General features: G+C 55.4%; 8 protein-coding genes across 8 annotated transcripts, besides 2 other annotated features; 4 read left to right on the top strand and 4 right to left on the bottom strand.

Moving 5' to 3' along the window:
* Window positions 1-1,702: 1,702 nt before the first annotated feature.
* Window positions 1,703-3,037, bottom strand: CPAR01_15837 (uncharacterized protein; the record flags this gene model as incomplete). Its single annotated transcript, XM_060500084.1, has 4 exons — window positions 1,703-2,020; window positions 2,350-2,474; window positions 2,557-2,718; window positions 2,776-3,037. 4 exons carry the CDS (start codon window positions 3,035-3,037, stop codon window positions 1,703-1,705), a joined length of 867 nt encoding a protein of 288 aa, XP_060341273.1.
* Window positions 3,038-3,488: 451 nt separating this feature from the next.
* Window positions 3,489-3,543: a sequence feature (Short protein (CPAR01_15836, KAK1518187.1) was converted to a misc_feature.).
* Window positions 3,544-4,257: 714 nt separating this feature from the next.
* Window positions 4,258-4,271: a sequence feature (Short protein (CPAR01_15836, KAK1518187.1) was converted to a misc_feature.).
* A 2,276-nt stretch (window positions 4,272-6,547) lies between these two features.
* On the top strand, window positions 6,548-6,988 carry CPAR01_15835 (uncharacterized protein; the record flags this gene model as incomplete). Its single annotated transcript, XM_060500083.1, has 1 exon — window positions 6,548-6,988. A coding segment is annotated over one exon (441 nt), but the record flags the coding sequence as incomplete, so codon positions are not given.
* A 369-nt stretch (window positions 6,989-7,357) lies between these two features.
* Window positions 7,358-10,450, top strand: CPAR01_15834 (basic proline-rich protein; the record flags this gene model as incomplete). The annotated part of the gene is made up of 1 exon (XM_060500082.1): window positions 7,358-10,450. One exon carries the CDS (start codon window positions 7,358-7,360, stop codon window positions 10,448-10,450), a length of 3,093 nt encoding a protein of 1,030 aa, XP_060341271.1.
* A 1,489-nt stretch (window positions 10,451-11,939) lies between these two features.
* On the bottom strand, window positions 11,940-12,308 carry CPAR01_15833 (uncharacterized protein; the record flags this gene model as incomplete). Its single annotated transcript, XM_060500081.1, has 1 exon — window positions 11,940-12,308. A coding segment is annotated over one exon (369 nt), but the record flags the coding sequence as incomplete, so codon positions are not given.
* A 1,809-nt stretch (window positions 12,309-14,117) lies between these two features.
* CPAR01_15832 (uncharacterized protein) lies at window positions 14,118-14,897 on the bottom strand (the record flags this gene model as incomplete). Its single annotated transcript, XM_060500080.1, has 1 exon — window positions 14,118-14,897. One exon carries the CDS (start codon window positions 14,895-14,897, stop codon window positions 14,118-14,120), a length of 780 nt encoding a protein of 259 aa, XP_060341269.1.
* A 464-nt stretch (window positions 14,898-15,361) lies between these two features.
* On the top strand, window positions 15,362-16,078 carry CPAR01_15831 (uncharacterized protein; the record flags this gene model as incomplete). Its single annotated transcript, XM_060500079.1, has 1 exon — window positions 15,362-16,078. One exon carries the CDS (start codon window positions 15,362-15,364, stop codon window positions 16,076-16,078), a length of 717 nt encoding a protein of 238 aa, XP_060341268.1.
* A 1,512-nt stretch (window positions 16,079-17,590) lies between these two features.
* On the top strand, window positions 17,591-18,058 carry CPAR01_15830 (uncharacterized protein; the record flags this gene model as incomplete). The annotated part of the gene is made up of 1 exon (XM_060500078.1): window positions 17,591-18,058. The coding sequence occupies one exon, from the start codon at window positions 17,591-17,593 to the stop codon at window positions 18,056-18,058; it is 468 nt and encodes a 155-aa protein (XP_060341267.1).
* A 2,344-nt stretch (window positions 18,059-20,402) lies between these two features.
* CPAR01_15829 (uncharacterized protein) lies at window positions 20,403-21,543 on the bottom strand (the record flags this gene model as incomplete). The annotated part of the gene is made up of 4 exons (XM_060500077.1): window positions 20,403-20,545; window positions 20,596-21,016; window positions 21,063-21,343; window positions 21,390-21,543. 4 exons carry the CDS (start codon window positions 21,541-21,543, stop codon window positions 20,403-20,405), a joined length of 999 nt encoding a protein of 332 aa, XP_060341266.1.
* Between the last annotated feature and the right edge of the window lie 318 nt (window positions 21,544-21,861).

Raw genomic sequence — 21,861 nt, 5'->3', positions numbered from 1 at the left:
ACGAATCGGCCATGGCATCCGTTGGCGCCTCGAATTCAGAGTGCATACCATACCTGACACGAGCGTCGCAAGATGTAGAGTGCCCAAGGAACACTATGAAATGATGAGATCCCTACCCCTGGAATCCTCGATGCCACAGGCTGAACAGAGCGTCGCAGAAGAAATCAGTGGCCTGGCCGAGTACGAAATCATCGCACGTAGGCGACAGGGAAACACGTGGCTGAAGCGTCCGGTGCCACAGCAGCCCTCTGGATGAGCCTGCAACGGAATCCCTCATTCCCATCACATTCCATCATCGTACTCTGCTGTTATTTTGAAACACACAGTTAGAGCCGTGTTGGTTTTTTGCCAGTGTTGGGGACGAGGCTGCCGCAGAGTTCATCCCGACATCTCAAACATGACACCTGTGCAGCATCACCCGCGAGTCGACTCTGCGGTGCTTCGCGGGCGGGAGCACGTGCAGAAAGATACGAGACGAAGACTCGATACGTGAGAATGCCTGGGTCGTCATGTTAGTCCTGATCTCATGTCAAGTCAATCTTACCTGGGGCTGCATCAGATTGCCGTGAATTCTGCGAACGGCTGCGGCTCACACCCCAGAGACATGGCCAAACACCCGTGAGGATCATAATATGGCAAATACAGCGAAGATTTGGCTGCTTGGAACGGAAGACATTGGTCGGTAATATGAAGCTGCAGGCAATAGAATGATCGGCAGGTAAACAACCTCCCCCTTTCACTTTTCAGAGGGAGACTGACAAGCACTCCCCAGCACATCTTGAAACACCTTGGAAAATGCTGCAATGGGTCCCAAATTCGATTTTCCAGCTGTCCAGCATGTTACCAGGGTTTCAGGGTGTGTAGCCCACATTCTCAGGTGCAGCAAAGCCTCGGGAGCCTATCCGTAGAGGGAGGGAGAGGGCAGCAGCCGTCAGGTCGCACTAAACAAAGGAGAAGGCGATTTCGAATCGATTTCGAAGCAAGACACAGCGTTGCGTGGGTAGCCGAGACGCTGGAGGTGACGAAGGGTCTCGAACTCTTGATGCCGTGGTCATAGCGTCTCCCTGGACGCCGCCAGGAACTGAAATTCGTCACTTTTGGACTGGAAGCTTTCCCTGGAGATTGGGAATGAGGGCACGTAGCTATTCAAGTTAGCTCGAGAGCCACGCTCACGCCGTGCCTTTAGTACCTGACGCACCAACGATAGCGCATGTCTTGGTGCTATTTTGACTCAGCCCGGTCCGCTCGCTAGCGATGGTGGCACGCGAAGTTGGCAGACACAGTCGATGCCGTTGGAGCGGGAACCGCCACCCGGACTCGGGGGGCCGGAGCGGCAGCTTCAGTCTTCAGAGGCGTACCGCGTACGGTACCGTGCCGCCAGTGAAGCAGCAATTGATGTGACTTCATTTCGATGCTTGCTGTGGCTCCCGTCCAATGGCTTCTAGAGTGACGGGTGCCGATGGAACAGACACTCTGGCACGTTGATGACACCGCCGCTTGAAGCTCGACGATGTGACGCGACACAACACGAGACGGGCCGGACGGCAACTTGCGGATAGGCGAGGAATGGGAACGGGACATGGCTGTGGCAGAAGAGCAGAGAGACAAGGCATGCGAGTGCTGCACAGCCTCAATCTCTCGTGTATTCAGGAGCGCTGTTCCACCGACCCTCATTCCCTCCTCTCTTGGATTGCTTCAGGATTCAATCACTGTCCTGCACCTGTGACGACACTGGGGGAGGACGAGAACTGAACATGGGCCTGGGCACTAGATTCCGAGCCCCGGGCTTGAGTTCCACAGAGTCGGATAGAGCATTCGTGTCACGGCCATCGAAGCCCTTCGAAAGCCAGAACTCCGTCTCGAACAGATGATGGGGCTCTTTTGTGCCGATTAAGTTGTCCCAAGGCTGACGTCTGAGTGTTCCTGCGGCCCTGAGCAAGGAGTCGCGTGTGCAACTCGCGTGTAACTGTAAACAATCCAACTGGCCCGGCATGTATCCCGGTGCGCGAACCCGCAGAGACTGAAAACCAAAGAGAGGGATAAAACAGCAAAAAAGCTTCGATTTTTTCTTGCTTGCTCTTTACCCACGTGGAGAAACACACCATCAATGGACGTTGCAGGGTGATCCTCGATGGCTGATCAGAAAGGGCGAGACCATTCGCTGGGCTTGCGTGCCCCCCAGTGCGTTCTGATCAAAGCTTTGGGTGACTGGCTGATCGGCGGAGACCAACCCCACTTGACGAGTCGCAGAGATATTGACGGCGGCCGGTTTGCCGGTACTGAGACAATAACACCCAGTTAGCAGGTTTCCGCCAGCCCTGCGCAGCTGCGCCCTCGTGCCATCTGTACGAAGACATGGGCATCGAGAAGGTTTTCGACTTGTGCACGAAATCGAGACTCAGTGTTGATGGTATTGATTTTCCCAGAGCCTGGGTCGTTGTGCATCGTCGTCTCGCTAGAGCTCCAAATCTCGTCTGTGGCGTGCGTTGGTGCGGTTATGATTAAAGGCTCAAGCCCACGTCCATCAACGGGACATTCGAGACAAGCTAACGACACCGGCGTCGGCTCCCATTGGGCGCGTGTTCTCAGCCATCCACACTATCGCATGGGGAAGGTGGAAGTCGAGCAGGGATGGCGCCGACGGGAAAGGGACGAGATCAGGACGCTCCAACGGTAGCCCTGCTGGCGAGCGGTACCTCGAATAAGCGGGTGTTGGGCCTGTGATCGAGTATCCGCTTTGTACCGCTTCGTCCTATGACCCGATCGAGGACCAACAACCGCCGCTTGTTGGAACTTGAAAGCGTGCTGAACACAAAGCGCGTGTCGTCGACCCGCCGTTGAGATGCCAATCGAGGCGCACTGGTATGGCGGTTGTATCATTGGCATTCGACTCTGATGAAACGTCGAGAGCGATGAGAGAGTCGAGTTTACTCTCTGTACGATGGTAGTGGTCCAGATTGTCGAATGGTGCCATGCGAATCGGAGTATTGGACGCTACGCGAGTGGTGACTCTGGTGAGGGCTACTTTGTACAGCATTATTGATTCTTGACTACAGGTGGCGGGCGGCCTGAGCACATCAACTCCCGAGCACGGCAAGCGCAATCTATTATGCTCATAAACATCAATTTAGGCGTGATGCCGGGTTGCAACGGCAGCAACGCAACGTATCTCTACGCCCCGCAATACTGTCAAGTTGGACGACTCTTGACTCTATTCGTACAGTCCCGGCCAAGGAGACAGGTCGAAAGCGTCGCTTGTCAAGTTGTCTGTGTGTCCAGCGTTGCCATGGACCTGGGGACCACCTGCAACCCTGGAGCAGTCACAAGACGTGGGCTGCTAGCGTTGGAGCGTTGCAGGGCGGAGGTTGACGAGGGATTTCCACAAGAGGATGTTGTAAATGCAGATTGCCTCCGATTATCATTTCGTCCGGGTTGGGGTTCTTCCAGGACACATCTGTACATAGTATGCGTACGGTTACCAAGTGTCGTCAATCATACTCGGGTCTCTCGAGGGCAACGATCAACGGCGGGACTCGGTCTGGACTGTCCATCTCGTCAGCTAGCCCCACAGATCCATGTTTGTGCAAAGAATTGGAGGGGGATGATGGATCTGCGCCGTTGGTGGTTCTGAGCTCTGACTCTGGTGTGTTTGTGCTCGTTGGACAGCTGGAGGGCCGATGTGTGCATGCATTGGTGCAGGTTTGTGCAAGGCCACGGAAGGGAACGCGCCTTGGAAAGGTGAGACCAGGGAGGGAATAGCCCGCATTGGCAGTTGCCCACCAGTGACCACGCACCTGCCCAGTCTTTGCAAGTTGCCAGTGGCCCAGAGAAAGTGCCCACTGCGTGACTGCCCACCTGGAAAAGCCTGGAGAAGGAATCTGGGAAGGAGGAGCGCCCCCCAGTCTTGCCCAGTGACCTCCTCCGGCAAGGGTCTGCAGGGGTTGAACGGCGCAAAATTGCCCGTAGCGTCGCATCACCGAGATTTGGCCAATGATCTGCGCTCGCTTGTCAGATTTACCCCTGTTCACCAACCCACCTGGCACGGCCTCGAAGGAGCAACAAGCCCCGGCAGAGGACGAACAGGGCCAAAGTTGACAGCAAGGCCGATGGGAGGACCTTGAAAAGGGACTTGCTTCTTTGCAGAAGTAACCATCCAAAAAGCAAGTATTCAATATTGACGAGGGCGGGCATGGACCTGGGTCTCCTCTACTCCACTTTTGACCCACCTCACATCATCTAAAGCTGCGCGGTACGTACCCGGCGGCAGCCATTTCTGCCCATTTTTAGCCCGTGCCCCGAAAAAGCTAAGCCCCTCTCTCTCTCCATTTCCTGCGGGCAGCGGCTGCTCACCATCTTGCACATCGTCCGCACCTCAACTTCCAGTGCCGCTCAGCCAGCAGCCAGCTCCAAGCAATGCAACGCGGGCAACAAACCACCGTCTGACGAGTTTGCTTGCCAGCAACGGCTGTGGTGGACTTTGTACGGTACATACAGCACAGCACGGCACGGCACAGCACAGGAACGGTGAGCCTACGTTTTCTCCACACCACCTTGCCTTCCCGCCCTCCTACGGAATGGTGTGCTCTCCAGACCATTACTGTGCGCACTGCAATAAGGCGGACCATGAATGCCCGGGCTGCTGCTTGCCAGCTTGGTGCTGTACGGATATCGTGTGCGGACTACCGGCGTTGGCCAGTGATCAGGTACGGAGTACTGCACGTTGGAGCCTTGTACTGGCTAGTGACTCGTTCCCCTGGCCGTCGACCTGAGAGCTGACCGTTCCGACCAACAACCACCAGAGTCTAGAACAGGCACACGGACGAGCACGCCATGACAGAGGGACCTCGACGGTAGACCATGACCAGAACAGCAATGTCATTTCGCGAGATTTTCCCACCCGTCCCACCGTGGACGTCCGGCAGTGATGGCGGACAGGGGCAACACATGGTCAACACTCATCAATGCACCGTCGTCAATGTTAGCGTTTTCCGGTGAGAGTCGAGAGTTTGGCTTCCACTTGACTATTCTGGACGACATCGAGTCCAGGGTACTATCAAATAGGGAAACAGATGCGCACGATGCGGCACCGTCCAACAACACAGTCCAAGTCGGTCTCTTGAGTCTAAAAGTCGGAGAGGCTACCGGCCCGTCTGTTTGCCAAAAATAATACATCACGTTCACGTCTGCAAGATTCGGGGGGAGGGAGATCCCGGGTCTACGCGCTTTGCTCACAATGGGGATCCTCGCCTTGACTAAACAAACCCATTGGTAGAGGCCATACGCCGCAATGCTGCAGAAGTGCAGCGTTCCAGCCGTTTGTTGGGCTGGGACGAGAGTTCAGCCGTGACGGTCGAGTCGCCTTGTCTTTCATCTCGTCTCTGGGCAATCGTCCATTCTACACAAACCCAATCCAACAATTTCGTCCCAGCTCTGTTCAGGGTTGGCTGGTGTATACTGCGTATGCAACGAAGAGGAGAGATGCCTCTCGGACGACAACCCGCCGTCCATGTGCATTGTCAGTGTAGGTGAGGCTTTTACGAGACTCGTCGGTCTCAATCCTCAAAATGGCATCCGTTTGGCTCCAAAGAAGTGTCCGTCAGCCCTCAGGACCCAGTCAGAGTCAGTAAGACTCAGACTGACTTTGCTGTGCCCAGGGGAGTTGCGTAATGGTCGGGCGACTTCGGCTGTCCCTCTCGGCCGTGGGCGCTGACGGGGATGCAATACTTCGTACACTAAGGATACGCATAACTCGTACCGGCTGGGGCTAGCTGGCATAGGAAAGGTACTCGACGGCGGTCTTCAGGTGTGGTGAGAGTAATAAGATGACGGGCCGGAGAGGCACCACAGTCGTCGTACCACACAGGTCAAGCCATGCCGCCTGCGTGTGTGCACAAAGTAAGGACCAGTAATTATTTTTACGAATAGTGTAGGTAGGCAAGTCGTGCACTTGTGCCAGCTGGGCCTTGACTCACCTGCAGGGCCTCATGAAGGGTAGTAGGTAGACTGTTGGTGCCATGGTAAGGTAGTGAACTTGCAAAAAAAGGGGGTTGACGCTTGGGGACGACGGGAAGAAGAAAAAATAAAATCGAGCCAAATGTACCTTATCCCGTACCTGAGGTGCACTACTTGTGGACGTCTTAGCTAAGACAAGTACCTTATTGCCTTGGTCACTGCAAGAAAGTACCGCACACCCCCCTGCACACCCTCGAGTTTGTGCCTGGACATGTTAATTGCCTTCGCGCAGTACAGCCCAGCAGTGCCCGGCTTGGTTCCTCTGCCATTCCAGCAGCCAGCAGCCAGCTCCCGTCCCTTCTCCCCCCTTCAGCACCGCGATCAACCTGGACCAAGGTACCTGTGTACGGAGTACGAGGATCAGGTACTTACCCACGAGTGTCTTTCACACCTAAAATAGCCGATAAGATACCTTGGACTTCGTACCCGCCATCCCATCACCACCCGCCCGGTCCATGCTGGCCCATCCCATCTCGTCCCCTCCCTCCCTGACGGTCGACCTGAGCCCTCACCACACTCCTCTTGGACTCCTCCCTCTACTCTCGCTCTCTTGGTTCTCTTGGTCTTTCTGCTGCCACCCCCGTCCGTCCTGATCAACCCCCCGGTCTCTCGTCCCTCGTCCCTTGTCGTGTGTTTCCATCAATCAATCAATCTCCCATCCTTCGCTGCCTCGTCCATCCACATTCCTTCTTGCGTCCCCTTCCATTCCTTTACACCACCCTCGCTTTTTTCTCTCTTCCCTTCCCTTCCCTTTTACTCCTCACGCTCGCTCTCCTCTTGTCGCCCCCACCTCTCTCCCGACCTCGTCTCTTCGACAGTCGAATTTCGACATCCCCTCGCCTCCGTCAAGAATTCATCCGGCGACGTCGAACCTCCTCTCCGATTCTCAACCTGCGCCTCCTCACGCCGTGAAAGGGGTCTTTTTTGCCGTCGAGCCGATCTAACCGCCCCCCTTATGTGCTTTGGACGCATTTGAAGATCGTCGTCGAGGTTCCGCGCCGACAACCTGCCAGTTTCCCCATGCATTCGACAACGGGAACTGCCATAATCTCAGCCGACGTGACGGATCAATAGACGTCCTCGCCCAATTCAATCCGACGATATCTCGTCGAGTCACTCATTTCACACACCCAAAATCCCAAACGCCATCACGCTCATTGACAATTCCTTGTCAAGTACATTCGTTCTATAACACCCTGACAAAGTGAGTTGCCAAGGAGTCTTGCGAGCATCGAAGCACTTACTAACACGGAATGGAGACCTCCATCTACTAAACACCAATATTGGTATCATTACAATCGCTAAAGACCTTCAATTGAATATACGATAATCGGGAAACGAAACCATGCACGCAAAGACTGCTCTTCTGGCCGCCGCCCTCGGCCTGGCCTCTACTGCCTGCGCCGAACAGGAACGACCCAAGATTTACTTTCCGCGTCACGTTAAACGACAGTTTGTGAATTCGACCAGTACGAGACAAGAGACGTTCCCTCCGGCCCCCGAGAGCACCACTTTCCAGTCCACCGCATCGGCCTCCATCAGCTCGACATTTGGTGACATCCTCACCAGCCTTTCGGACTCTCTCTTTGGCTCATCGTCGACCGTTCCCACACCGTTGCCGACTTCCACAATCTCCTCGGCCCCCGAATCCGCACCCCCGACGACAATCTCCACCACAGTCTCGACCCTCCCCGATGGGAGAGTGACGACTGTGATCATTTCGAGCACCGTCATCTTCGACCCGACAGAGACGACTGAGACGACAAGCTCCGCCGTGCCCACATCTACTCTGCCCCCGGTTACCGTTCTGCCGACGACCAGCGAAACCTCGACAGTTTCCAGCGAAGCCGCCTCCACCTCGCAGGCTGCCGCAACCACCCAGCCCACAGCGACGACCCCCGAGACCACCACTGCCGCCGTTCAGTCGAGCGCCGCCGCGACCACCGCTGTCGAGTCCGTTCAGACGTCTGCTGCTGCCAGCACCTCCGAGGCCGCTCAGTCATCTGCTGCCGCCACCACTTCCGAGGCTGCCCAGTCTTCTGCTGCTGCGACCACCTCTGAAGCCGCTCAGTCATCTGCGCAGGCTTCCACCACGGAGGCCGTTCAATCCTCGGCAGCTGCCACCTCTGCCCAGGCAATTACTACCGCCGAGGCGTCGTCTGCCGTGCCTAGCACCGAGGCCGTCCTTAGCTCCGCTGCTCCCACCAACGTCGAGGTCACCAACTCGACCGCTGAGGCCGTTTCTTCGACGCAAGCTGCCACGAGCGCCCAGGCTGCATCGAGCGAGGCTACCACGGCCGCATCTTCATCTGGTATCCTCCTGGCTCCCACCGGCGTCGTGTCCGAGACTTCCAGCACCCAGGCTACCACCTCTGCCGAGCAAGCTCAGCGTTCTTCAGTGGCTGCGAACCCCGAGACTACCAGCGCGGTTCCCAACGTCAACGCGACCGAGCCCGTCGTTTCGTCATCCCAGAGCTCCGTCGTCCTTCCCGTTGAGACCACCACTTCTGCCGCCGTTCAGGTGACCTCTGGTGCCTCCACTGAGACCACATCTGCCGCCGTCTCTGAGAGCAGCAAGCCCACCAACCCGCTGGACCCCATTGTCTCCTTCGTCTCCAGCCAGGTTGCCGTTCCCACGAACCTCACCGAGCCTATCGCCAACGCGACGTCGTCCGAGGTCCCTGTTGCCTCGACGTCCGATGTTGTCATCCCAACGCCTACCGCGCTCCCGGCACCCACGGACCCGACCTCGACGAGACTTCCCATCCCGACTGAGCCTGTTGCCAACGTCACCTCCTCCGCTGAGGCCTCTGCCGTGCCCACCACCTCGCTCCCGGCACCCACTGAGCCCGTCGCGAACGCCACGACCTCTGTTGAGATCTCTACCGAGCCCACCAGCAGCAGCCTCCCCGTTGTGAGCAGCGAGCCCGCCGTCAACATCACCTCCTCCACCGAGGTCCCCGTGTCTGTCTCCACGACCGCTCTGCCCGCTTCCGATGTTGTCAACGCCACCTCGACCGAGGTCCCCGCCGGACAGACTACCACCAGCGCTCCGGTCACCATCACTGACAGCACTGCCATCTCTGTGCCGACGACCACGGCTACCGGCTCTGTTGAGATCCCCGTGAACACTACCTCTACTGAGACCTTCCCGACTACCACGCAGCTTCCGACCTTGTCTCAGCTGCCTACGGCTTCCACCACCATCAGCAACTCGACTCAGACGGACAGCTTGACTGTGGCCCCCACGGTAACACCTTCCACCCTCTCGTCGACCTCCGTCGCCAACGAGACCGCCACGGCCACCAACGTCGTCCCCACTACTACTGAGTCTCTGACTACTGAGCCTGCCGCGACCACCACTCTTCCCGTGAACACCACTGTTCTCTCGGAGACCTTGATCGAGACCACGCCTACTGTCACTGTGCCGCCGCCTACGACGACTCCCATCATCACGAGCATCCCTGCCACGGCCACCATCACTGACTCGGAGTCTTGGTTGCCCAGCACCATCATTGTCGAGCAGTCCACTTCGCTCAGCACGCCCACAGAGGCTCTTGCCCCAACGTCGACCATTCCCCTGCCTTCTGACCTACCCAAGGTCATTAGCGGCCCGGACCCGAACGTCGAGCAGCCCAAGGACACCATTCTCCTCCAGATTGGTTTCCTGCACGGTGAGAACTACCAGCACGTCAGCAAGAACCCCAACGCTGCTGCTCAGATCTTCACCTGCCTGCCCAAGGCTTTGGCCGATGCTGCTGGTCTGGACATTAGCCAGATCCAGATGACCAAGCTCGTCCCCTACGACACGTCCCAGACTCTCGGCTACATCACCACGCTCGCCAAGTTCTACTACCCCAAAAGCATGGTCGACACCCTGCGCATGGACATCAAGATTCCCAACTCGGCCATCTACAACAACCCCGATCAGCTTGTCTACAACCTCACTCAGAATATCAACCCTGCCATTGAGATCATTCCTGGCCAGGAGGATGACGGCACTTCCACGGGCGGAGACGGATCGTCGTCTACCTCCACCCCCAACAACCCCAATGACCCCTTCGGCACCGGTAACGACGGCTCCAACCAGTCTCCCATTCAAAAAGGTACTGCCGCCGCCATCGGTATCGGGGCTGTGGGTGTTGCTGCTGCGTACGGTGCTGCCATGTTCATTATTGCCCGCCGCTACAAGCAGAAGAAGCAGGCCCACCGCCGCGCCAGCTCCCTCACCTCATCCGAGATGCGCTACACTGGTGCTGGCAGCCCGCCCATGATGGGCGGTGCCCTGATGAGCCAGGACTTCTCCAACTACGGAGCCGCCGGTGGCCGCGAAAGCCACGGCAGCGGTCGTACGAGGGGAAGCGGCCCCGGCAACTCCGCTAGGACGGCCTACATCTCGGCCCCCGTTGCCGCTGAGAACTCTCTCGGCTGGAACTGATTGACGACATAGACGCCATTTCCATATCTGTCACCATTTTACGCTTCGATACCCTTCTGGAGGATCCTGTTTGAACAAGATGCTAGGCGGTTGCCCGGTATCCACCGACGGCATTTAGAGAGGGCACGCCCCCTCGGCCACGAGCCCCATCTGCTCGAGAGATTTCTTTCTTTTTTTGTCTTTTTGTCTACAAATACCCTTCTACCGCGGGTCGATCGATGTAGGTCGGCTCGTCGGCACCCTATTATCAAACGCCCTCGGCGCCACCGTGTATCCTGCTCCGTCGCGGGCGGACACGGCTGGTGCGGGTCCATTTTTATTCTTATTTTTTAATATCTTGTATCTGTGTTGAGGATCTATACATGGGGCGAAGAGCTGGATGGTGGGAAGCATCACAATCGCGTCTTTTCACGACATGCGAGGAGTTGGAAAGTGGCTGGGAAAAAACGGCGATACCCTAGGGGAAAGGAATATAGGCCGGGCTTCCTTGTATATTTTTGCAGTCTGAGGCGTGGCCTCTTCACCTCGGTCCTTTTTTCTTCCCCCGGCCTGTCAAGCTGAGATGCCTGTGTGTGTCCGCGCAAGGGCGTTTTCAGACAAGGGGTCCCCTTTTTGCCTGCAATGTCGCAGATACAGCGAATAGAGTAAGAACAAGAGAACGAGAGAACAAAAAAAACAATATTAAAATCACTGCGTCCGAGGGTCCAGCGTGGTAATGTGTGCCGACCTGCGCAGGCTGTAAATAGATACCTAGTCATTAGTCGGTTATCGTATATATCCGTTTGCAGCACTTTGGTTGGTCCGGGGTTAAAACGTGCCGGGTGTATCTTGTTTATTTGATGCCCCGGGGAGTTTTTTTCTTTCTGCAACCCCCCGTTTTGTCGTCATGCCTCGCTGCTGTCTTTCGGCGAGTACAAGGCGGCATTATTATGTTGTAGTAAGTAAGTGCGGCATGCAGGTCTCACTTGCCTTGTCTATTGGAAATAAACTAACACTCGAGTTCGACATTTGATTCACACTCATCAATCGACACGATAGCAGCAAGTCTCGCAGACTGCAGCCAATTGATTCTAAGGTGGTCGGTCGTTACGTAGAATACTTACCAGGAAACCCCACATCGCTAGGTCTAAAATTGATGCAGCTATTGCTGACTTCGATGTCAGGAACATTTTATCGACAAGGTCACTGGGCCAATCTCACAACAATCGCACATTTTTGCACCAAAACCAATGCATTGAGTATCCTCGCGACTGTTGTCGCCTTCCCAAATCCTATGTGACCGTTGTCACCTCTCATTCATAGCAATAATGCCATACGAGTGTTGTCGTCTATTCCTCCCACGTTGCGTCTATGATGGCCTGCAACCATCACCACCTCCTTCAAATCACGTACGACCGTTGTCGCCTCTCATTTACATCAATGATGCCTTACGACCGGTGTCGTCTTTTCCTTCCATGTCATGTCTATAATGACCTGCGACTGTCGCCGCTCACTCAGCCCTGCGGCGCTTAGCAACCACCAAGTGGTCCTCTTCATTCCTGGGTAATCTGTGCCTTTTCTCGTCTCCCACCACATGCTCATGCGTGCCAGGAACGCGACCAGCGATGATGTTGCGCGTGTGCGGCGTGATCTTGGTGACCTGGATATTGCTCTGCACATAGAGCATAAAGTGTGTGTGACCAACGGCGCCAATCTCCCAGTCGGAACCGTTATAGGTTGCCTTGTAATGAGGGGGGAATTCAACACCTCGGCCAGTGAAGAGGCGGATTCTAACCGGTGTCGACTCGTTCCTGTAACACACAGCGGCAATCAGGACGAACGGGACTTGTTCAGAGGACGCGGCCTCAACCTGGAAAGTCTAGATCGAGTCCAACGTCTGCCTTTCGTCGGCGGCCAGTGGGTACTCGATCCGGATAAAACTCGACGGGCGCACGAGCAGGCGTTTGACCAAATCACCGAATAGCTGGTTGACCACGGCTCGCTTCTGGATCTCATGCCCTAAGTTTAGCGGACCTGACCCCGCCTCTCGTGCGACGCGGATGAAGCTACGATGAGCCTCCTTGCCATCGTCCTCATACACCCACTTCTTTCCGGATCGTGAGACGGCGCGAACAAACAACAGGCGGGCGGGCTTCTGTCACAGGAGCTGGGACACTTGCTCCGAATGAACGAGCTTCTCAAACGTCGCGGGACCTGATGTCGGGCGTTGACTCCCTTTCCCACATTCAGTCTCCACCAAATTTCACAGTCTCGCGTGTTGAACTCTCTGAGACACGGCCCGGAACCCGCGGTCGCTAGTGGAATAGGTCTTTCTGCCGATGATCCGGCCGCTATCCGGCCGCTGAACGCATTTTCAGGATGCCAATTATGTGTTGGCCGTCGTTCTCGCCAAGCACCCCATCAATCATGGCGTGCAGCTGATCGCGCGGGCCACTCATCACGAATACCTCGTCGGATCGAGTAAGGTTAACAATCGCGCCGTGATGGTCAGCGTCCTTTGTCACTCTGAACCCGGTGGTTCCCTTCCCCAGACCGACGTCGAGTCAGCCAACGGCGGGCCTGCTCGAGGTCTTGCGCCGACGTCATTTGTTGGTTGGAAATGGTGAGCGGGATCGCTCGCGCCTCTGTTCCCCATCGCCGATGAGATCGTCTGTTCGAATTCTCGACTGCTGGCGCGGTCGCCGCGGTCTCTCTGTCTCGATGAATCGGAATTTTGCGACGACATTTTCTAGTGGTGTTAGCAAAAGGTCCAGCGAAGAGTTTTGGATACGTACAAAAAGGCGGTTGTGTGTTTGTGTAAAGGCGAAAAAGATGAATCGGTGAGGTAGCGTGCTTTGTCTTGCCTCCTTGTGAATGGAGAGCAAGGTCCGGCCCCCACTTCGGTGGCCTCCGTGTGCTGTGTAGTCACCTCGGATCGGTCCGGCCCCATTGTTTCTGACAGCCGCCGACTCGAGCATCCGAGCAGCCGCCGGGTAGACTACGACAAATTCAACTAGGTCACGGGCAACGAAAGCACATTTCACAGGAGAAGTATTCCGTAATGGAAATTCAATTCGATTGCACTACCCACCCGGTGAATGCCTATCCACGCCTCCCAGTCGGGGGGCTCACTCATGCCCTTTGGTGTGCTCATCCATGACTCTCAGCGGGCTCCTGATGCCTTTCAATGCTCATCCCCGCCCCAGTGGGCTCCCCATATGCCCAATGCCACCCAAGCCTCCGAAATAATTGATCCATGTCTTCTCAGAAGGGGCTTCTCGCAATCGCAGTCCCGGTCAGTGACTCCTCGTCCGCTGACTTGCCGCTCTCTGACTCTTCGCCTTCTGACGTGTCGTCCTCCGTTGTATCGTCTGGTAACGTCTTGTCCGAGGACTTTTTATTCGAATTTTTCGACTTCTTCTTCGTAACTTAAGGTCTGACAACTTCAACGCCGTCGTCAATGCATGCTCACGTTCGTCATCGGTGTAGTCTATCAAATCCCCATAGAATGAGGCCTTTGCGTGTGTGTCTTGCGCCACGGGGGCCACGTTCGTCACGGAAGGCATATCGAAAGCGGAGTCTCCTGAGCCAGGGGGGCCGGGAGAACTTTCAGCTTTTTGATCCCAGTGGAAAGGCCTCCTTCAGCCGTGGTCGGCGTCGGGGTCACAACGTCAACCGATGGGTTGCCCTACGCGACGTCAAGATCCGTGGCACCAGACGGAGACACCAGTGTGCCCTTTGACTTGTTCTCGTTTGGAGCCAACGGGGGCGTGGCGACCGCGTTCGCAACGTCCTGCGACGTCTGGGTGTTGTGGACCGCCGCATTAAAACCGATCTGCAACGTGTTTCTGCTGTTGCGGATATTATCCTCACTGGAGGCACTCCTTTCCTCTAACAATGGGGCGTAGTCGATGAACTGCTCAGCACTGTAGCGGTGTGTTGCCGGATCCTTGGACAACTTTTCTCTCTCCTTCTTCCAAAGCTTGTGGTCGAAGTTAACCCAGAAACGCTCCGACTGCTTCAATTCCTCGACAAAAGCCAAAGTCCAAGGATACACTCCCTGAAGGTCCCAAGATGAGAGTCCCTGATCAGTTCTTTCCTTCTCCCACATGATCCAAGGCTTCCAGGAGCTGATGGGGGGCATGTTGATGCAGCGGTAGAACACGATCTCGTCCTGGTGCACCCAACCGAGCTCTCCAGAGCACTTGCAGTCATCCCAGTTATGAGCAGTCGTGTTGCATAATGGACAGCCCAAAACAAATCCGGACTCATCCGGGATCAGGCTGTCGCAGAGATAGTGGTGCTTGTGCCCACATGAGCCGCAGACGGTAGTGATCTTGAATCTCTTGCTGTGATCAAGACACTCTATACGATATCTCTTATGTTCCCAGACATTGCCAAAGATATCTGGCAGCTTACTCCCTCGCAGAACAGCACGTTTGACCAGCTCGACCACGACTTCAGGCATGGCAAGAATTCGTTGATGCTCCTGCATGCGATTCCGCGGAAGCTGCTGAGGTCTCTGATCCAGGGCGCCCTAGCATTTGACACTGTGAACTCACGAGACGCGAGTTGCTACCCGGCAAAAGGACAGGGCATCTATGCCATTGACGTATACATTGAAATCGAGGTGGGAAGTTCCTCGGTTACGACGAGATAACCCGCGTCATCACCGAATTGAAGGATTATATCAAGGCATACAGGATCAACTTGCGAACTCTACATGGTCAGCAGGCTGAAATTGCTGAGAGGATGCTCTTCAAGAAGACATATGCCTTTTATGATGCATTTGGGACCTCGGCGACCGACAAGACACGTCTGATTAGCAACTCTGCCGACTTGTTTGTGGCTAATAACTTGGTGAAGGCGCCCTAGCGCAGACAGCGTGCGGCTACGGACCCTCGTCAATTCAGTGTGCATCAGATCCAAGGCATGCAGTATGTCGGATGCTCCGGTGACCTTGGTACCCGGGTGCCCGTTTACGCGGCCAACAATGCCCTTGGAGGCAAGCGCACACTGGACCCGACCTCGATCAATACGCCGTTGATACTTCTTCTTTCGGCCATCAAGGCTTCTGGGCTGGTGCCTAAGACGGTGTCGAGAGTGATACTTAAGACCTGGGAACCCGGATTGCTGCCCATAGCAGAAAGGCTCGTCATCTCATTGACGCGATCCAACTATTTACAGGATGGCTTGAACGTGGCCGAAGGCGGCGGGCAAAGGGGCAAAGACGGGGCCTCAACCATGCGTCACATGGAATTCGAAGTGTTGTGTGTGCGGCCCTATTTCAGCACAAACATTCAGCTTTCCCTCGCCGACCTTGAGCAGAGACGCGTGTTTCCGGACAGCCTCAAGGCGATTGACAGCGCTAGGGGGGATATTGTGAAGCTATTTCGTGAATACGACGAGCACAAGCTTACGCTGGACAGGCTGCTGAAGCAGTGGGAGACCGAGCTGAAGAAGGTCATGAAGAGCAAGACGGACAGTCTGCGATTGAAGCACACTGCGGTCACTGCCGAAGAGCTTCAATGGCAGAGGCTCGACGATATCACAATGAGGGTGTGTCTACACCTGGGGATACAAGACGAAGAAGTCGAAGACGTCGAAGAAGTTGAGGGTGAAGATGAAGGGGCCATAATCGTGGACTAGACCGTGGCGTCGTAGAGGATGCCCTTGTAGGCGTTCCTAACACCGTGGAGTAGACCGTCATGGGCGTCGTGCCGTCGTGGGCGTTTTGCCGTCGTAGGGAGGCCACCGTGGGCGTGACATCGTGTAGTAAACGTCGTGTCGTCGCGCCGTCGTAACCACAGTAATTTAGACCAACCGTGGTTAGATAGGTGTGTGGGCGTTGATAATAAAACTCGTTTCTTGTGAAAACCGTGTGCGATTATGTGTGTACTTCGTTTGTCTCGTCTATTCCGGTCGTATGTATTCAAGTTTGGCGATCTGGACGGCATCAGTTAGCTTTATGTAGTCAAAGGTGCTCATTATCGGGGTGAAGACATAGCAGCGTAAAAATAGGACTCAAGGGTAGGCGTGTTCATGAGAAAGCTGCAGAGTGATTAGCTCATCGCCGTACCCAACAAATACTTGACACTCACTTGCCAAACGTGGCCGTGTGGCACCTTCTCATACACATTTTCACATCTCACTTGAGAAATGAGAGGGTCCATGAACTTCATCCTGGCCAGCCCAGGTGTATAACCCATGGAGATCTCCCCCCATATCGGCTTCTCGCACAGCATCACACCATTAAGCACACATCTCTCGTAGTGTATAATAGACTGATTGGCCTTTCCTCACTTATACGTTGCATTCGGCCACGGGCCCGCCACCGCATTCACCACTAAGACCCGCGGGCGTTCGACTCGTCGTCATCCCGCAACTATTCTACCTGGCCATAATACTAGATATTAGTGGACAACAGATCACCAGGTTACAAGCCTCCGTGGACGGATGTCGCGTGGTCAGGGTTCCTTGACGTTAGGAATAAGTCTACCCGCGAACAGAGCAAAACGCGGTCGAGATAATCCCACGCCATAGCCATCCCAGAAAACGCCTTAGCTAAAGATATCACAGGCACAACTAAGCGTTTATGATAGTCGTAACCCCGTTACTGTAGCTAACTCCAAGATAAACAACTCTTTATAAGAGCTGACTCGCGGCTGTTCTTCCCGGGCCCTGCAAGTCAACAGGCCTGTAACCAGGAACGCTACAGACGTACGACTCATCGAGACCAGGCGCCAGGTAAAGATAGTCACTATGATTGTCTGCACCGCTCGCAGAAGGCACGTTGACGGGCTTATTACCGCGAGTTCCGTCATTTCGACAAAGGGCCCCTTGCGAGGGTGAGAATCCTCGCGCCTCATCTCTATAAAGACGAAGACCGTCCCCGGGACCGTCTTCATACCACGTCGATCATGGGATCCGCGCATCTCAGCTGCGCCTCCCTCACATCTCTAAGCGTTGTACTAGCCCCTCCAAGACGGCAGACGTAGACCCAGGATCGAAGCCCCATGGAAGGCGTGATGGAATCGATGCACCAACTACAGCTTGTCAAATCGCATTCATCGCAGGGTCACAACTCGTTCATCGTTTCCCCGTCGAAGGGCCGTCAGTGTTCCTAGCCGGCTTCGCTTGAACGGGCCGGAGTAGAGAGGCATGCCTGCGTGCATCTATATCATCTCCGGGGCCGATAAGGAACCAAGCAGCGCCTTGGGTGTGTGTGGCTCGGACGACACTGAGGACCAAGTGTTCGCCCGTTGGCTTTCCCAGCAGCCTCCGCTCGCTGGCGTCGCCCCTATGGAAAGCAGCCGATACTGCATCAGCGGCCGGACCAGCGTTGACTTGGCGTTCTGGGCCTCTCAAGCTGGGCGGCCAAACGATCGCGGCCAAGATTCGTTCGTCGTGACTATTCCCAAGAATCACATCGCAGGAAACTGCTTCGAATGCCAAGGCTCAAAAAAGGCCAAACATCACCTTCCTGACAACAGCTTGGCATTTGGGTACAGTTCAGAGAGGTGTACGCCCTTTACTCTACCTAGAACAAGCCTTGGGCCAGACGAGGGAGGCGGTCCTCCTGACCTGGAACACGGTCATGCTGCTGTCGCCTCGACAAATTTATCATGAGTGTGCTCGTAGATGAGCATGGAGCCAGTGAGGTTGAGGCGGCTCCACGTCGCAGCATCCTTTTGTCTCAATACCTCCATGTATGGTGGGTTCTCTCACCACCAACGGACTGAGAGAAGGTGTCGCCTCAGAGTGGTCAAGGACGACCTAAGAGTGTTGACGAGCAGATCAACGCCTGAAATCTTCTCATCAAGCATACGCCAACAGATATATCTCCATGAGTTTCACGAACGCGGCACCGAGTTCGAAACACATGCGGCCGCATTACTCTAGGTCCTTGTCGAAGCTCCGACACCCCACACGGAGAGGTCCCGGGGCCGTTTGAACCGTACCGGATTACCTTAACTGATTTGCTCAACATTGAGAATGCCCTGACTTCTATGAGCTTTCTTGGTCTTCCCATCTACGGCGGCACAGAAGGCATCCGCTGGCGTGAACTGTTATATAAATATGATGAGGCAGACAAAATCGCAACTGCGACAACCGTGTGTGCACGCCTCATCTCAACGTGGTCGATGAGCGCATACCGCTCGCGGCGAAGTATACGAAGAAGACGAGAGGGAGATGACAGAGACAACAGGTATCGAGGCCTTGCTCACAACCCCGGGCCTGCATGACGCCGCCGCAGTCGATCGGCAAAGCGGGGAAATATGGGTGATCTTGAGACTGAAGTCTGAGTCGCCATCGTGGATGGCCAAAAGGGCCTGCCAATCGAAGAAAGGCTGACTATTGAGCAAGCTCAAGGCCATATTGATGCCTCCAGGCTATACGCCTATGCTGCATGACCGCAAGATCATGCCTCTCGAAGAAAGCGTTACCATTGGGAAGGCTTCACTCTTGCGAAAGGCGTAAAGGGCCATGGGTCCATGGCTAGGTATATACAGGGCGATCTATCAGACCCTCGTTTGCTGTGGTCCCGCGGGAGGCTCGGGCTGATGGGTTCGGCAGATGGTATGTTCCATGATGATGCGGTAACCAGTCTGTTCATCTTTAAGTCTACGGCCGAGTTTTTCAGGTGCCTGCTTGTTGCCCGTCGATTCCGTCACCAGGGATATCGATGGCCTCGTAAAAGGGCCACTGGCTGTAGTGGGAGTATTCTGGCGGATATGTATATAGCTGGCCTATGGCTACATGAGCTCGGCAACTTATAGGTCTCGACGACTCGATATGGTGAGCTCATACGGCTTGGTCGGGGGACCTTTGGTGAGATTGTTGAGAGGAAGAGCAGCCAACACCGACGGCATCTTTATTTCTACGACAAGGACCAAGGTGTTGGCTCGACTCGACATGACGAGCTCAGAAATGAGTACGTTAGATATATGCTCGAGAGCAGGAAGAAGATCAATTCGGGCACAGAAGCAGCGTTTGGGAGCGATAAGATCACTGAACAATGCGAAACACCATGGGGCCTTGATCAGCACGTCGATGCCGTTGGGAAACTTTTCCCTAAAGCAACCCATAGCAACGGCATACGTTTGTTTTAGAGCCACGACGTGGTCGGAGCTGAGGCTGGATATTCCTCATACTGGCATAGAAAAGTTTGTGGGGTCAGGACGGCTCACCGAGAGTCATGGCCAACAGATAGCCAACAGAGCAACAATACAAATAATATCTTCACAGTGTGATCGTCCGGTAACTGAGTGTAACCAGCCTAGGTATCGCATGGGTGCCTGGCTCTGTTTAGCCATTAACCTTTCCGGGAGCCGCACGCATCCGACGAAGCCAAATAAACTTGCCGCGTACTACTTGTCGTGACACTCGCCTCGAGGCTGTGACGATGCATACAATGGACGTTGTTGCTGTGTAGTTGGCGAGCAGCTTGCCGTGGCAGCACTCAGCTACATGGTGACAGAATTCACTTCGAATCACATCACAGGTTGGGCGATTGGTTTAGTGGTATAATGACCGCTTAGCATGCGGTAGGTCCTGGGTTCGATTCCCAGATCGTCCAAGATTTTTTGTACATTGCGTGTTTTTTGCTTGATTCGACAAAGAAAATGGCAACGAAGATGTCGCGCTTCAGTTAAACAACCTCCCAACTGCCCTGAAGCTAATGTGCGCACGAGTCGCGATCTGTTGACGATGCAGAGTCACGCAACGTATCAAGGAGCTCCGTATGCCTCATGCGGGGGGTCCACTTTAAATCACGGAAGCAGCTTCATCATCGCATTCAAATTGTTTGCACTCCATTATTGATACTGCAGCTAATAGCAACACAGAGAAGAGCCCATCCAGCCCGTCCGACCAACGCCTAAGCCATGTCATTGCATTCGTGAGATGTAGCAAGTTTTCCGAAACGCCAGATATCCCGGGGCCGTCCACCCTCATAAATGTTACAGTTCAATCACGCCTCCTTGGCCACGTCGCTGGTCGATGGCGTCGCAACATCCTCACCGACAGCGGCAGCTCTGAGGTGTGATGGGTGGGCGGGCTCGCTGGGGTTGCCTTGGGAGCTGGTCGCAGGCAGCAGATCCGTCAATTGTTTCTCTAAATACCCCATTAGCATCGACAACACCGGCGCATCTCGAGAAACTTACCCAAATCTCTTATGCGGTGACGGAGCATCTGATTCTCTCGGACCAGCATCTGGGTCTCGGCCTGGTAAAAGGCGCTTTCATCGCGACCGCCGAGGGTGTACTGTTCGCCGCTGTCGCCGCTTATAGATGTTGAGCGCAATCTCGGAGAAGCGCCGCGACTCGGGGTTCGAGAGCGGCGTTGGATATCTGCTCTTGCCATGTCAAAGGAGCTTCGGGGATGGGGCACAACCGGGGATCGCGAGAAGGAGCCCGAGGAGGGCAGCGGAGCGAAGCCCGATGGCGGCTGCGAAATGGGGGTTCCGTGGTTGGATCTCTCAGAAGCAATCGCTGAGTCCTCGACTGCGGAAGAGTTCTGTCCCTGGCCAGCTTGGAGTTGCTGGAGCTGCAACTGCTGCTGGCGGATCATCTGGAGGAGGCGGTTCTGTGTGTGTCAGCTGGTATCAAGTTCGATGCAAACCTAGACATACGACTTGAGCTTCCTGCTCGGCTTCAAGCTCCTGGTGGAGCTCTCCCAGACTGGGCGCCCGATTGTGATGGGGGTCACCACCAGGAACCATCATGGGCGAGGTTGTCAAGGGCTGCGGACTGGCGGTTGTGGCGCCAGTCTGCCCGTGTTGGTTATCTGCGACCATCTCACCCGGGCCGGGAAGAGAAGGATCGTTAAGCTGCAGGTTCATGAGAACCGTAGACAGTCTTCGGCCGGCGTTGGGTGACTGTCGACTTCGAGATACGGAACCGCTGGAGGAGCCTGGTTCAATTAGCGAGTGTTTTCTGATGCAGTAGGGATTACACACGTCGAGAGGGTTCGTTTTGAAGGCTAGCATTCAACGTAGCTGCGGCTTGCAGCGAGGTCGACTGGCGTCGCGGCGAGCCAGCGGGGGACTCCCCACGAGGAGCTGGACCGCCGTCCGCAGGAGGGAGAGGAGCTTCGCCGTTGGTGGATGACATTCTGGATCGGATGGGCAGAGATGGAGGAGATGAAGGAAGAGAGTTCAGGTCTGGTGCCATGTCATTTGTGAAGGACTATCTTGGTAAATCGAGTGGCTGATGAGGTGCCAGGCAGTTGAAGCGAGGGATCGTCGTCGCGATGGTCGCAGCTACCAATGCGGTGACAAGCGGGAAGGTGGGGTGAATGTGCGTCAGAAGTGGCGCGTGAGGTACCCAGTGTGAGGTAATGCCGGGGAGCGCCAGGGCGGTAGGAGCTATGGGAGCTGGAAGAGGTTGAGGAACTCGAGGAGCCTGAAGGATTCAGAGGAAAGTATAGCA

Source organism: Colletotrichum paranaense (assembly GCF_030867605.1).
Source record: "Colletotrichum paranaense strain IMI 384185 chromosome Unknown Scaffold_21.1, whole genome shotgun sequence".
NCBI lineage: Eukaryota > Fungi > Ascomycota > Sordariomycetes > Glomerellales > Glomerellaceae > Colletotrichum > Colletotrichum paranaense.
This window is presented reverse-complemented; position numbering and strand designations above follow the sequence as displayed.